The sequence below is a fragment of the Eubalaena glacialis genome, chromosome 1 (assembly GCF_028564815.1).
Source record: "Eubalaena glacialis isolate mEubGla1 chromosome 1, mEubGla1.1.hap2.+ XY, whole genome shotgun sequence".
NCBI classification, from domain to species: Eukaryota; Metazoa; Chordata; class Mammalia; order Artiodactyla; family Balaenidae; genus Eubalaena; species Eubalaena glacialis.
Genome location: NC_083716.1, coordinates 90,109,605 through 90,124,528, shown reverse-complemented (window position 1 = coordinate 90,124,528; position 14,924 = coordinate 90,109,605). Strand labels below are relative to the sequence as shown.

General features: G+C 48.1%; 1 protein-coding gene across 1 annotated transcript in view; it reads left to right on the top strand.

Annotated features, from left to right (window-relative positions):
- The window catches only part of CAPN9 (calpain 9), a 51,207-nt gene extending 36,638 nt beyond the window's left edge, over positions 1-14,569 (top strand). The window contains 6 exon segments of the mRNA XM_061190460.1: positions 1,322-1,379; positions 3,653-3,717; positions 4,552-4,620; positions 5,113-5,185; positions 7,009-7,131; positions 14,505-14,569. Coding sequence (XP_061046443.1) covers positions 1,322-1,379; positions 3,653-3,717; positions 4,552-4,620; positions 5,113-5,185; positions 7,009-7,131; positions 14,505-14,569 — 453 coding nt within the window.
- The last annotated feature ends 355 nt before the right edge of the window (positions 14,570-14,924 follow it).

Sequence of the window (14,924 nt, the reverse complement as noted above, 5' to 3'; positions counted from 1 at the left end):
GGGGCCCTGACCGCTCCTGGGGGACCTGGGTTTTCCCTGCCCCTGTGAGGGCTTCCATCATCCTGGTAACTGCCCCATCTGTGTTCCCTGGAAGCTTCTCCGTTGGAAGCCGGAAATAAAATAAGCCTGATAAACCAATTCAGGGCAAGGAGCTAATGACTATGTGAGCATCCTTCCTCTGAGCAGGCTCTGAACTGTGGAAGAGGGGTGTCACCTACACCTGGGGGATGAATCCCTAATGGTGGGCTTTCGGGCACTGGAATAAACAGGCAGGTCAGGGAGACCTGGGGACCACAGTCTGGGCTGGAGAAGAGTGGGAAGGAGGGAGAAATTCCCAGCTCGGGCGCCTCTGTAGGACTGGCCTGGGGGAGCTGCCAGAGTGAGGAGGCAGGTGGGAGACCACGGAAGTTGCCAGAAACAGAGACCCGGGTTTGGAAGGGAAGGAGGGAATGTTGCAGATTCGTTCAACCTTTAGTAACAACCCAAAGGAGGCTCTAGAGCTCAGGCGCTTGGTCCTGGCCCTGCTCTTCTTCAGACAAGCCGGATGACCGGGCTCAGGGCTCTGTCTCTCTGGCCTCCTCTGCTCCTGCGGGGCTGAGGTTGCATCCGTGAATCTTCACTAGGGCTGCACGTCCCAGCGCCCACTCCCCAGGCCTCAGGCGCTCAGGGGTGGAGCCTGGGCGGGCAGAGGTGAAAGTCACCCCACAGGCAGTTGTGTTTCCCGCTGCTGGTTCAAAGTCCTGGACAAAGGAGCCCGACATGAGGGCTCCTCAAACTGTCTTGGACATAAAAATCACCAGGTCCTCCTGGAAGTGCAGGTTTCCTGGTCAGGAGGTCTGGGTGGGGCTTGAGACTTTGCGTTTCCAACAAACTTCTCAGGGCTGAGGATGCGGAGATTCAGTGAGACTTAGTAGCCCGCCTTAGATCGGTGATTCTGAAATTCACCCCTAGAGGTTTTGAAAATAACCCATGAGCCATACTCCCAAGTCTTCTGATTGAAGAGGGCCCTGGGGTGAGCCCCCCAACTCCGTGTGGGGTTGTTTTAAAGCCCTCCAGTTGCTTCTGCTGTGCAGATGCTTGGAGACAGAGCCCCAAACCTCCGCCAGCATCAGAATCACCTGGGGAGCTTCAGCTCGGGGATTGGGGTAGTTTTCCCATGCTTTTTTGGGGGGCCCGCAGGTCCCTGAGAAGTAAGCGGGCACAGGACCTCCAGCAGGGTCCTGAGGCCAATCACTTGAGCCCCATCACGCCCAGAACTGGAAGAAACTCTAAGAGAGAAGGTGCTGAGGGCCATAAAAAGCAGTTGTCTCCACTTCAACAGGACGCAGAGGTAACCGCGGAGGAGCTCGAATATGGTTTAAATGCTGTGCTGCAAAGGAGTACGTGCTCACATCCACTACCCCTACCTGCACCCCGGGGACCCCAGGGCTCCCATGGAGGGGACGAGGGACGTGTGATGGACGGTCTGCCTCCTGGGTCTCCTGCAGCTCCCCCAGATTCCCTGCTCCTCAGAGCTGCAGACCAGCTTTTCAGGGCTGACTTTAGGTAGACTTTTAAAATAGCTTTCATTGCTCATTTCTTTCTTTTTTAAAAAATTTATTTATTTTATTTATTTATTTATTTTTTGGCTGCATTGGGTCTTCGTTGCTGTGCACAGGTTTTCTCTAGCTGCGGCGAGCAGGAGCTACGCTTCGTTGCAGTGCGCAGGCTTCTCATTGCGGTGGCTTCTCTCGTTGCAGAGCACGGGCTCTAGGCACGCGGGCTTCAGTAGCTGTGGCACGTGGGCTCAGTAGTTGTGGCTCGTGGGCTCAGTAGTTGTGGCTCGTGGGCTCTAGAGCGCAGGCTCAGTAGTTGTGGCGCACGGGCTTAGTTGCTCCACGGCATGTAGGATCTTCCCAGGCCAGGGCTCGAACCCGTGTCCCCTGCACTGGCAGGCGGATTCTTAACCACTGCGCCACCAGGGAAGCCCGCTCATTTCTTGATTACACTAATGATTCAAGTTTATGGTAAAAGATTCTGAAAAATGCAGAAAAGCCTAATGACAAAGGCAAACATCACGGCTAATCTCACTACCCATAAATAACCACTTTAACATATATGTGTGTGTCTTTGTGTATGTGCTTCTGTACCAGATGTGTAGTCTGTGGGTGTGTGTCTCTCTCTGTATATATAGGTACACACATAATAGGTATTACACTATAGATGCAATATTATTTTTTGAATTAACAGCTTTGAGAGTTAATTCTCATACTGTACGATTTACCCATTTGAAGTATACAACTCTGCTAAGTGAAATAAATCAGACAGAGAAAGACAAATACTGTGGAATTTAAGAAATACAACCAACTAGTGAATATATAACCAAAAAGAAGCAGACTCACAGATCTAGAGAACAAACTAGCGGTTACCAGAGAGGAGAGGGAAGCAGGGGTGGGGGAAATAGGAGGTACAAACTATAGGGTGTCAGACAGGCTACAAAGATGTATTGTACAACAGAGACTATAGCCAACATTCTGTAATAACTGCAAATGGAAAATAACCTTTAAAATTGTATAAAAAATAAAAAAAAATTTAAATAACATATACAACTCAATGGATGTTAGTGTGTTCACAGAGTTGTGCAACCATCACCACAATCAATTTTCATTTGATTCAGAGCATTTCATCACTCCGAAAAGAAACCACGTACCAGTAGCATTTACTACCCTCCCCCGAACCCCCAGCCCCTGGCAATCACTCATCCATTTTCTGTCTCCATAGATTTGCCTGTTCCGGACTTTTCATATAAAAGGAATCGTATAAAATGTGGTCCTCTTTGGCTGGCTTCTTTCACTTAGCATGACATCTTCTAGGTCCATCCGTGTTGTAACATGTCAGGACTCCTTCACTTCTTTTTATGGCTGGATAATATTCCATTGTCTGAATATACCAGGTAGGGTTTATCCATTCATCCACTGATGGACACTTGGGTTGCTACCACTTTTTCGTTATTATGACTAATGCTGCTATGAACATTCGTGTACAAGCTTTTATGTGGTCATGTGTTTTCATTTCTCTGGGGTATATAGCTAAGACAATTGCTGGGTTAAACAGTAACTCTATATTTGCTTCTTAAGAAGCTGCCTATTTTCTAAAGTGATTTCTGTACCTTTTCACTAGCAGTATGTGAGTGTTCAAATTTCTCCAATAATTTTAAACCCTGTCTCCTAAACTTAATTTTTATGAGCATTTCCCCAGAAATGATCTTAAGAATCAAAGCATGATTCTTAAGGATTGTATAATAATCCATCATATGGACATAACCTAACTGTTGTCCATACCCTTCCACTGGTCATTTGTATCATTTCTAAGTTTTTGCTATTACAAGTAACCTGATGATAAAAATCTTAACTTATAATTCTTTGCTTGGGACTCTTGAAACTCGGATAAAGAGTGGAAGGATATCCCTATTTTTAAAGCTTGGAAAGCTTTTTTTATATTTTGCAAATGTTCCTCCCCAAAGGCCACGTTCTACTCTCACCAGCATCTTAAGAGTGACCACATCACCACCCTCACCAACCCGGATCTAACCACCCTACTGGACTTTCAGCAGATGGAAATAGGTTTATCTTATCAGGGGTCAACTGAATTCTGCTTTCTAGTGTGATTTCAGAAAAGGACATCAAATTCAAGAAGCTAAGCCTGACTTCCTGTAAAAACATCATTTCTCTAATGGACGTATCCTTCCAAATATGTGGGCAGAAATAGATGTTAAGTGTTTTTCTCTAATGCAGACTTCCCTAGAATGTGGAGAGTCTTCTTCACAGAGAATAACCAAAGCCTGGGAGACACTGGTGCTAGAATTGGAACAAAATCAAGAGGCACAGGGGACTTCCCTGGTGGCGCAGTGGTTAAGAATCCGCCTGCCAATGCAGGGGACACGGGTTCGAGCTCTGGTCCGGGAAGATCCCACATGCCGCAGAGCAACTAATCCCGTGCGCTACAACTACTGAGCCTGCGCTCTAGAGCTCGCGAGCCACAACTATTGAGCCCGTGCGCCACAACTACTGAGCCCACGAGCTGCAACTACTGAAGCCCGTACACCTAGAGCCCATGTTCCACAATAAGGGAAGCCACCGCAATGAGAATCCCACGCACTGCGACGAAGAGCAGCCCCCGCTCGCCGCAACTAGAGAAAGCCCGCGCGCAGCAATGAAGACCCAGTGCAGCCAAAAATTAAAAAAAAAAAAAAAGAGGCACAGACTGGCCAGTGGGGGGAATGTTTGTGAAGGGACTTGGGGATCTTTTTGCCACTTTGGGGTGCTGTCCAGGGCAATGAAGAGTTTTTCATATGTGTGTTTTCAACCTTTCTTTTGCCATCCCCCCTCACCCCTGCCATGCCCCCTCTTCAGAGATTCATGGCTTAATAATTGAACCCCCTCCCTCAGAGCCCTGAGTCTGTGTCACACATGTCACCCATGCCAGCCCATTGCCCTCCTCCCCTGCAGCCCCAGGAGCCTTGGGGTGATATGATGCTCACGTCTTCCTTTCTTCCTTAATTCACTTGCACAGACCAGTGGCAATGGGAAGCTAGCGTTTGGTGAATTCGGAGTGTTCTGGGACAAGCTGAAGAAGTGGACAGTACGTAACCCAGCCAGTGCGTGGCTGCTAGGGGACTGTACAAGCCTAGAGCAGAAGGGGATTTTATTTTATTTTATTTTTAAATATTTATTTATTTATTTTGGCTGAGCCATGTCTTAGTTGAGGCATACATGCAGGATCTAGTTCCCCGACCAGAGATGGAACCCGGGCCCCCTGCATTGGGAGCACAGAGTCTTAGCCACTGGACCACCAGGGAAGTCCCAGAAGGGGATTTTAAAAGTCCAGGTGCTGCCGACCAGAGGATTTGTGTTTGAAAAGGTGGAAGGGAGGAAATCAAGATGGAATTCCCATAGTTACTTCCCATACTTATGGCAGTACCTCAGGGCTTCCACCCAATATGAAAGGAAAACAAAGGGACCCACGCTTTTGGAGACCCTAAGCCTGCCATTGCCCCCATTACTGCCATCAAAGGAGCCTCAACGGGGGCTTCTGCGTGCTCGCATTCTCAGTGCCTCTGCTCTCCCCCTACAGAACGTTTTCCTTCAGTTTGATGCTGACACATCTGGCACCATGTCCTCCTACGAGCTGCGGACCGCCCTGAAAGCCACAGGGAAAGGAAAGCCTGGGCCGCCAGGCGAAAGCTGTCTGCGTGCCGGGTGCTGTCTGTGGTAGCCACTCACCTCTCGCGCGGCCCAGGGAGGGGGCTGGACTTTGACCAGAATCGATGCTTCTTAAGGGCAGGGCCCAGCCTCTAATTCAGGACTTGCTCACCCTTATCAGGGATCTTTAAAGTGTATCCACTGAGGCTGAACTCAGCCTGACCCCTGGAGGCCTCAGCCTCTGGCCAATTTTCTGGCCAAGCAGAGTTATATGTGACTCTGGTGGCAAGCTCCCAAGCCTTTAATTTCTGCTTTCACATGGCGATTAACACAGAGAGGCAGGGCATGTCCATCCCATGGTTTGGGGTCAGGTTTGGGGTACACAGAGTTCGTGTACCCCTCTGCCACGGAGGCCCCGTCTCTGGCTTTGTCACCAGCAGACTGAATCCAAACCAATGATTCCGTTGTCGTTTATACCCATTTCCTGCATGAGGGATGGGCTCCAGGTGGCATTCCTAACCCTCTGGCAGCCCCTGCCGGGGCAGTCTGAGTCTCTGGGGCTCAGCTGTCCTTTGCATAGGACGGCCACTGCAGCCTGCCTACACCCCACCAGGCCACAAGGCATTTCTCACAAAGCAGGCTTCACAGACATACCCCTGGGCCCAGCCAAAGCCTGGAATCTGGTTCCCTTCCAGGTAAAATAAACATCGGGAAACACTGTCAGCTTCATGGTCTGATAATGGGACAAAATCAGGACCAGCTTGGGTCCTGTGTGATGGCAAAGAAACAAAATTAATTATAAATGTGGAGAGTGCCCAGAGGAGAAGGGCCTGATCTTCTTAGGGTCTGGGGACCTGGTTTCTAGGGCAGAAGGATGGAGCAGGGGAAAAAGGGAGCCCTTCAGAGAGGGAGGTGTGGCCACGTCTTTCTTTTCCCGGCTTGGGGAGGGGAGGGAATTCGCCCTCACCCTGCCCTCTTCCTGCCCCATCCAGAGCAGACGCCAGGATTCTGGGTGTTGCCCCCAGCCAGCTCCACTGTGCAGGCTCCAGAAACCATGTCCTGCCTCTGGACTGGCCCCCTCTCGGTCTGGAATCGGGAAAGAGGGCACAGGAAGACCCTGGGCAGGCTTCTAAGCAATACTTTGAACATTTCCTGGAAAGGGAGCGCGCAGGCTGAAATGAAAGAGGGCAACGCTGGTTAGAAATCAAAGCCTTAAGTGTTGAATCTATAAGGAGCATTACCTTCTCTAAACCCCTCATTCGACCAATGAGCAAAGAGGTCGAATGAGCAAAGAGAAGGGAAGCAAAGCGTCCAGGCCCAGGTTCTCGCTCCATTGTGGGCGTGTGTGAACGAGCCTAGCATGGGGTCTTTCACTGAGGGTAGCGGCATAACTCGGTCTCCAGAGCCCCCAACACCTCTGGGTTAAAATGCCCATGAGAAACAGACACTTACTGCGGGTGTCCTGGCTGGAATCCCCCCAGGGCCAGCAGGAGCTGGAAGTGGAGCCCTAGAACCAGAGGGTGGCACCGGGCTTGGGGCTTAAACACTCTCCAGCATCAAGTTCTCCCAAGCAAGGCTTCCTGAAAAGTCAGCAAGACGCTATGGGGGATGTGAGGTCAAAGCCAAGACCCTGAACTTGGCGAACTCAGAAGGTACAGCTGTGGGTTCACCAGTGTCCCCCCGACGGAGGCACACTGTCATCCTGCATCGAGCCAAGGGCGCCGGGTGGGCACTAGCTGCCTTCCTTGGTCCAGCCCCGGGCTGACTGGTGCTCCCGAAGTTGCACCCTGTGGGGCTCACCCAGGGCGGCCGTGCCTCCCCCCTCTCCCCGCAGGCTTCCAGCTCAGCGCTCCCCTCCTGCAGCTGGTCGTCCTCAGGTACGCAGACCGGGAGCTCCAAGTGGGCTTCGGTGGCTTCCTCAACTGCGTGGTCCGGCTGGAGACTGCAAGCCGTAAGTGTCCAGGGGGCTGCGTGTTCCTGAGCCCAGGGAGAGCACACCTCCCTCCATCACCTTCCAGGAGCATGTGAGGAGCAACCTGCTGAGAACTGCAGCAAAGGCGGGCCGAGCCACACACCCAGCCACCTGTGTGCCGTGTGCGGCTAGCCGAGGGGTGGGTGTGCACGTCTTCTCTGCAGTGCACCTGGTACCGTCACCCTCCATCCGTTCCCAGTGTCTTTGTGGGAGGGTAACTGGGTGGGGATGGGGCTCCTGCCGCGAATCAGAAGAAAGGTCGGATCCCATCACAGGGCACAGAATCGGGAGTCTCTCTCCCTCTACCTCTGTCCCCCGCCCTCCTTCCCTCTCCATCGCTCTGTGTTTTGTAAGCCCTAGACACTGACCCGATTGTCTCGAAGAAGATCTGTTACCCCAGGAAGAGAGAGAGAGAGATTACGTGCAGGTGGTCCTTAGCGTTTGCAGTTCATAGCCACCCACCCCTCACTGGGTAGTCACGCAGTTAAAGCTGAAGGAAGCACATCCAGAGCCTGTAACTCAACACCAGAGTGACTACTGTGCAGGTGCCCCCCCGGATGCCCACGCTTGGTTGAATGCTCTGGGGTCACCATCTTGAATCTTAATAATTTTTTAAAATATATATATATTTATTTATTTATTTTGACTGTACCGGGTCTTAGTTGTGGCATGCAGAATCTTTAGTTGCAGCATGCAGGCTTCTTAGTTGCAGCATGCATGCGGGATCTAGTTCCCTGACCAGGGATCGAACCCAGGCCCCCTACACTGGGAGCGCGGAGTCTTACCCACTGGACCACCAGGGAAGTCCCTTGAATCTTTTTTTTTTTTTACAGCCTCTAAGTCATCATTTATTGATTTATAGAGCACCCATCGCATGATCGAGGTGCTTTACGATACAGTAAACATCACAACAGAACTCACATAGTTAAATATAATCAACAAATTACAGAACTAAAAAAACAAACAAACAAACAAAAACTGGAATGAAGCAACATTATGTCAAATTTCAAAGATGCTGAGAAGTGGCAGTACACAAAAGGTAATTCCACCAACTGGGGACCAGACAGGCAAATACACAGGCACCACAACCCCAAATGGGCAGATTTGTAGAGGGTGAAAGAGCATATAAAATAAAATTTCACAACCAAGAATGAAGGCCATTAAAGACACTATGACACCCAAGTAATCACAGAACTAGTGGAATAACCTCACAAAAATATTACCTTGTAATGACAAGAAAACCAACCTCATTTGGATTTTAAACTCACAAGAGGCCAGAAAGCCACTGAGATCATCCATCCCATTATAAGCACAGACTGAAATCGATAAGCCTTTATAAGAACTTGGAATACATTTAGGAAACAGGCAACGGTTCTACAATCCATAAGACTATGCAGGTGTTGTTGATAGTTGGCACGAGGTCAGGGAGAAAAATCCTTTTCCTAAAGCAGACAAGACTCACACTAATGATGAGGCACTGCTGGGACAAAAGCCACCTGGATCAGTGTCACCTGAGTGTGGTTTAATATCAAATGTAGAGGCATTTAGATTCACAGTCAGATGAACACTGGGAAAGGCACAGATGACACCTCTGACAGAGGAAAAGAAGCCAAAACATCTCTCGAGGCCTGTGTTTCCATATGTAGCACGCTCAGGGCACAAGATGGAAAGGGGTGTCATGAGACCTGCACTCATTCCTGGCTCTCCTTCTACTCCCCAAGATCTAGCCCTAAAGAACACATGGTTCCACCAAAGTAACTGCATTAATGTGGCACTTAAAGTTCAAGAATAGTTGTCCCTGAGTTACCGGGTCATTTGCTCCTCTCCGAAGAGTCAAATCCCAGGTTTTAACTCAAGAGATTGCTAGCAGAATTACAGCAATAGGAGAGCAAAATTCAGACTCCATCTTGCCACAAGCAAGCACCATGTGAACAATTTCTGATTTAAGAATAAAAAGGGATTGCATTCAAAGTCCCAGGTAGGCATGCAGTACTGGCACTTTGGGGCAACAATGTGTACAGAGTCTTTGAAAAAGTAAAGTCACACGCCAAGTTCTTGAAGAAAATTGGGCTGCAATGAATCAAACAATTTCACATTCAGCCATTACACATTTATGGGCTTTTTTAATGCTTCAGAGTGAAGAAGAGACTGAGATTTAGAAAAATCACTCTCTACTGTGACTACATCCTCAATTATTTTACGTCTGCTTTAAAAAAGACATGCAAAGTTCGTAAAGGACTGGCTCCTTGCAGGAATCCTTTCACTCTTCTGCCAAAGCATTTCTCCAAACCCCACAGAGCAGAGATGCACCAATTCTCACTGATTCTCACAATTAAACACCATGTCCCATCGGGTACTGTCTCAAGTTCTATCCCGTATATGCCAAAGACTACCTCCCAGTCCCAGCCTCAAACACAGAGGAACCTGGGCCCACCTTTAACACTGCACATGCTCATTTTACATTTCCTGAAATTATTTTCGAAAACTTATGATACGAAATATACTTACGCTCAAACAGTAATAAAAATCCAAGTGCACTATGTCAGTGGCAAAATCTGTATATGTCAAATAGCAAAGCCGTTACATCCCTGTAATGCTTTGAGATTCACATAAGAATCTATACAGAACCCAATACATATACTGCCATGGCCATGTGATTTTCAAGTATTAAATTTGTTTGCGTAAGGAAACAACCTGAGATTTTTCTAAACTGCACTTCTCTGGCACTCAGTATTATAACCTTCATTCAATACAATAAAAGCCAACAACTTGACAATTATTGGAAAAAAATTATATTTTGGAAGAACTCACTACATAAGGTGACAGAATTCCAAAATCAAATTACATGAAAATATACATCACAATTTCTTTGTACAATAGGTGAGAAAAATCTGCAGTATAGAGAATAGAGGCAAAGAAATATGAAGGGCTAAGGAGAAGGGTGCTATTTTTAATAGCAAACCCAGAAGTTAAGTAGAAAGCCTGCAGCTGTGCATGCTTTGTTCACCCAACCTTCACATTAGGTAACTGAGGGCAAAAATAAAACCAAATCAGAATTTTGTATTGTTTGGGGTAAATTTCAATAATTTTAAATCTGAATTGAATTCAGAACCAACTCTTTTTAGTTCTTGGGGGAAATGACTGAATTCAAGAGCTCTCAACAATGAAAAAATGTTATTGCTATATCCAATCCAAGAGATGGGTGCAAGTGTAATACAAAAGGGATGAAGCACCTAGTGATGACCATTCCTCTGAAGTCATCATTAAAAATCAAGTAGTTGCTTATTGATTGTTTCAGTATTTGAACTAAATGATTTGAAAACTTCCTGGCAGACAGAAGAGATAAAAGCAAAGGGGAGTGTGTCAAAACAAAGAAGATACAAAGTTTAGTAAGTGAAAAGAGTTTAATGAAGCCTCAATGGTTTAAAGGAAATTAAATGGAAACTTTTAATCCTAATTGCTTTTTATCTGACATGCTTTAAGGAGTCTTTTAAAACTGATAAGAAACAATGAATAGGGAAAGAAAACCTGCTAAAATCTTTTAGAATTTACTCGATTCTTATTCTACTACAAGAAAGCATTATTTGGTACAAGGTGTGTTTGTGGATGTACATGAACAGTATATATATTATCCGGATCATGTTGTGCTATGTACAGGTCTTTACAATTCTTCCTGAAGGTTAAAACAGTTCATTAGAATTCAAAATGCGTAATCATCTGTAAGTTGGCACTTGTTAGGCTCTTGTCAGCATTGATACTGGCATGTTTTATTGCAGCCCAGTTCCAGCCAGCGTTTGCCAACTTGTTACAACAGAAGTCCAGCAATAGGTGGGTAGAGTGCAGGAAAAACAGTGCCATGTTTCTCAATTGGAGACCCTGAAATAAGTGAAGTTACAGGTGTTGGATAAATGTCGCTCAAAAGCAGTCTCTTGGCTTTTTCTTACACAGCGGGCAACTTTCCTTTTGAATTCTCCATTTCTGTCTTCCCTCCATTCTTTCGCAGCGTCAACATTAGCAGGTGAGTCTCCATTAGGGTCTGCCAGCATAGAAATGACACTAATCATGATGGTTTCCACGGTGTGAATAGGCAGCCAGCGTTCCTCTGGCTTTTCATAGCCATATTTATCTTCCCCGGGCTCGTGAAGAATAGAAATGCATACATCACCATTTTTATCAACATTTGGGTGCCAGATTTCTGTAATGAATTTCATTTTAGGAGGCCGAAGGGGATAATCTTTTGGGAAAGTGAGATGAGCCTTAAAAACACCACCTTCATAAAGTGTATCTGGAGGACCAATAATAAGGACTTCCCATCGGTAGAGATCATTGTCATCTATTCAACCTGCTGAAAAGCCTTCCACTGGGTTTTTGTTGAGTTAGAGGGGGTGCAGCGGGTGAGGAAGGCTAATCTTCTGGGCAGAACCCCAGAGAGGTGCCAGTTCAGTGACCGTCGTAGTAAGTGGGACGGAAAACATCTTTTTAAATGTCACAGTGAAAGTCTCATGCTCAGTAACCACAATTTGCACACATTCACAATTTTCCCTATTTCCTCCAGCCCCGAATGGAGATCAAGGGGCACGCTGTTGATCACCTTCATTTCTATCCGCCCGGGGGCCAGTTCCTCTCTCCCACCCGGCCCCCGGCTGTCCGCCCGCGGCTCGGACACCCGAGCCCGGGACGCGCAGCTGGCCCGGCCCAGACGCTCTTCCTGCCTCGGGGGTCCGGCGGCCTCTCCCTTGAATCTTAATAATTTTTTTTTTTTTAGAGTTTTTTGTTGTTGTTGTTGTTGTTGTTTTTAATTTATTTTTGGCTGCGTTGGGTCTTCGTTGCTGCGCGCGGGCTTTCTCTAGTTGCGGCGAGCGGGGGCTACTCTTCGTTGCGGTGCGCGGGCTTCTCATTGCAGTGGCTTCTCTTGTTGCGGAGCACGGGCTCTAGGCACGCAGGCTCAGTAGTTGTGGCACGCGGGCTCAGCAGTTGTGGCTCGCGGGCTCTAGAGCACAGGCTCAGTAGTTGTGGCGCACCAGCTTAGTTGCTCCGCGGCATGTGGGATCTTCCCGGATCAGGGCTCAAACCCGTGTCCCTTGCATTGGCAGGTGGATTCCTAACCACTGCGCCACCAGGGAAGCCCCTTAATAATTTTTTAACAAGGGGTCCCACAACAAATTATGGAGCCAGTCCTGCTTGGCACTTTCTAAAGTATGTTTACTGGGTGACTTGCAGGCACTGGCTAAACAAAGGCAAAGTCTGTGCTCCTCGGTTCCACGGTGGGGAGCTCCCGCTGCTTCTTTCGGGACACTTAGAACACACGGAATTACTCATTTGAAGCGTGTCTCCACCAGACTCTAAGCTCCAGGAGAGCCGTACTGAGTGGACAAGCAAGGCACAGGTGATGACTGACAGAGATGATGGTCTGAGACAGGCGGGCAGGTCCTGAAGGGCCTGGCCGGTCACCTCAGGGCCCGGGCTTTCTCTGGGTGTGACCGGGAGCCAATGAGAGGTGCATTTTAGAAAGAGCCTCCTCAAAGACAGTCACTTATTAGACTTACAGGGCTGTCAGAGCTGACCTAGAGATAATGAGATTTGGTAGCTTCTCTTCTCTCAACTGCCCTTTTCCTTTCTGAATCCCCTCAGGCCCAGTCCTTTCCTGCAGAGGGTTCTCAGCTTGTTCTTATAATTGAGGAATCCTAGGGAGAAGGCACTCGAAACTGAACATCACTGGTCAGTTTAGCTAAAAGTATATGAATATTATTGATCTTTTCTAAGAACCAACTTTTCATTTCCTTGATTTTCTCTGTTCTTCAGTTTTCTAGGATCCTTATGTTAGGTTCACCATCTGGAGAACTTTAAAAATCCCAGGGCTTTCCTGGTGGCGCAGTGGTTGAGAGTCTGCCTGCCAATGCAGGGGACACGGGTTCGAGCCCTGGTCTGGGAAGATCCCACATGCCGCGGAGCAACTGGGCCCGTGAGCCACAACTACTGAGCCTGCGCGTCTGGAGCCTGTGCTCCGCAACAAGAGAGGCCACGATAGTGAGAGGCCCGCGCACCGCGATGAAGAGTGGCCCCCGCTTGCTGCAACTAGAGAAAGCCCTCGCACAGAAACGAAGACCCAACACAGCCAAAAATAAATAAATAAAGTAGGTATGAAAAAAAAAAAAATCCCAAAGCTAGGGCTTTATCCCCCGCTGATTTTAACTTTTTATTCTAGAAATTTTTGCTCATACACCTCAGTATAAAGAATAATAACCGGTCTCCGTGTGCCCTCCACCGGTGCCTCTCCAACCCCGCCCCATGGCAATCCCTGGGGAGCATCTAAAACTGTTAGTGATCAGGCTACACAGACCAATTAAATTAGAATCTAGGGGGTGGCAATACAGCATCATCATTATAAAAATTTCCCAGTTGGTTCCAGCACCTTCTACCCAGCCTCAGTTGTCATCTTGCTCATCTTTTCCATATGACCCCCTAAAGCATACTGTTTTTCCTGAGTTATTTAATAACAAATCTCAGAAATTTGGTCCTTTTGTCTGTAAACATCCCTATCAGAGAGACTTCTTTTTAACATAATCGTCATGCCATTTGCACCCTCACAAAATTCTCAGTGAGTCCTCAACATCATCTAAGAGCCGGTCCACGCTGAGATTCCCGGGGTCTCCTCAGGACCTACTCACTGCATGTGGCTACTGGGTTCTGTCTCTTTTGTTCCGTGGCAGCCCCTCCTACTTCTTGGTGTATTTTAAAGCTCCCCGCGTGATGCTCAGGTAAAGCCAGTGTGGTCTAGTTCCACCACCTGGTCTAAGATGGGGAGACCGAGGCCAGGAGAGGAAAGTAACTGTCTCGGGTTATTCAATGTGGCAGGCGGGCTCTCTCTTCTACCCCAGCTCTGCCTACGTGGGGGACCACCCACTGCTCACCTTCTCAGAAGGGACGTGTAGAGACTGAACAGCTTTCAAGACTCATGCAAACCTTTATGTACATGTGCTTTTTTTTTTTGTCTGGGGAGAAGGTCCATGGATTGCAAGGGCTCTGTAGCCCCCAACAGTTAAGATAGGGGAGATATTTCGGGTCCACGAGCTGGCCGGCTGACCCACATACAGTAAATGAAGAGACCCACTCCCCAGTGCTCAGGCCACCGGCTTCTGCCATCACAGGAATTCCAGAGGCTCCCCCAGTTGAGAGACACCCCGCTCAGGGGCCTGAGTCCGGCCACCGCCCTAGAAGATGCTCACCTCTTAGCAACAGACAGAGCAGCTTCTCCACCAGCCTCTCAGAAGGCCCCTTGGCCATGGGAAAATAACTAAGCCTGTTGAAGGAACTTCTCCACAATGATACCTTTCTTGTGTCTCTCCCATCAGGGATGTTCCAGGCCCTCAGCACGAAGAACAAGGAGTTCATTCATCTCAACATAAACGAGGTATGACCCAGCCAGACTTCCCGCTCAGGGACCCAGCCAGGGCTAGGCAGAGCCCACACTCCATAATGCTTGCTGATTGCATGATCACATGTGAGGGTCCAGATCTAGCCTCAGGGTAATAATAATAATAATAATATTGTTAATAATTGTGAGGCACTATTCATGTAGCAGTCAGTAGAATCCTACGGTAGCCCTTTGAGCTAAGGACTAATAGTATCCCCATTTTGTGGAGGTGGAAACTGAGGCATAGAGAGATTAATCCCCTGGAAGAGTGAGCGAGCAAACTCTGCCCTCTTGTCCCGTCCTCCTTCTGCCACATAGGCTCCTCGGCCTCCTGCCCTCTGCCTTCTGAAGTTCACTT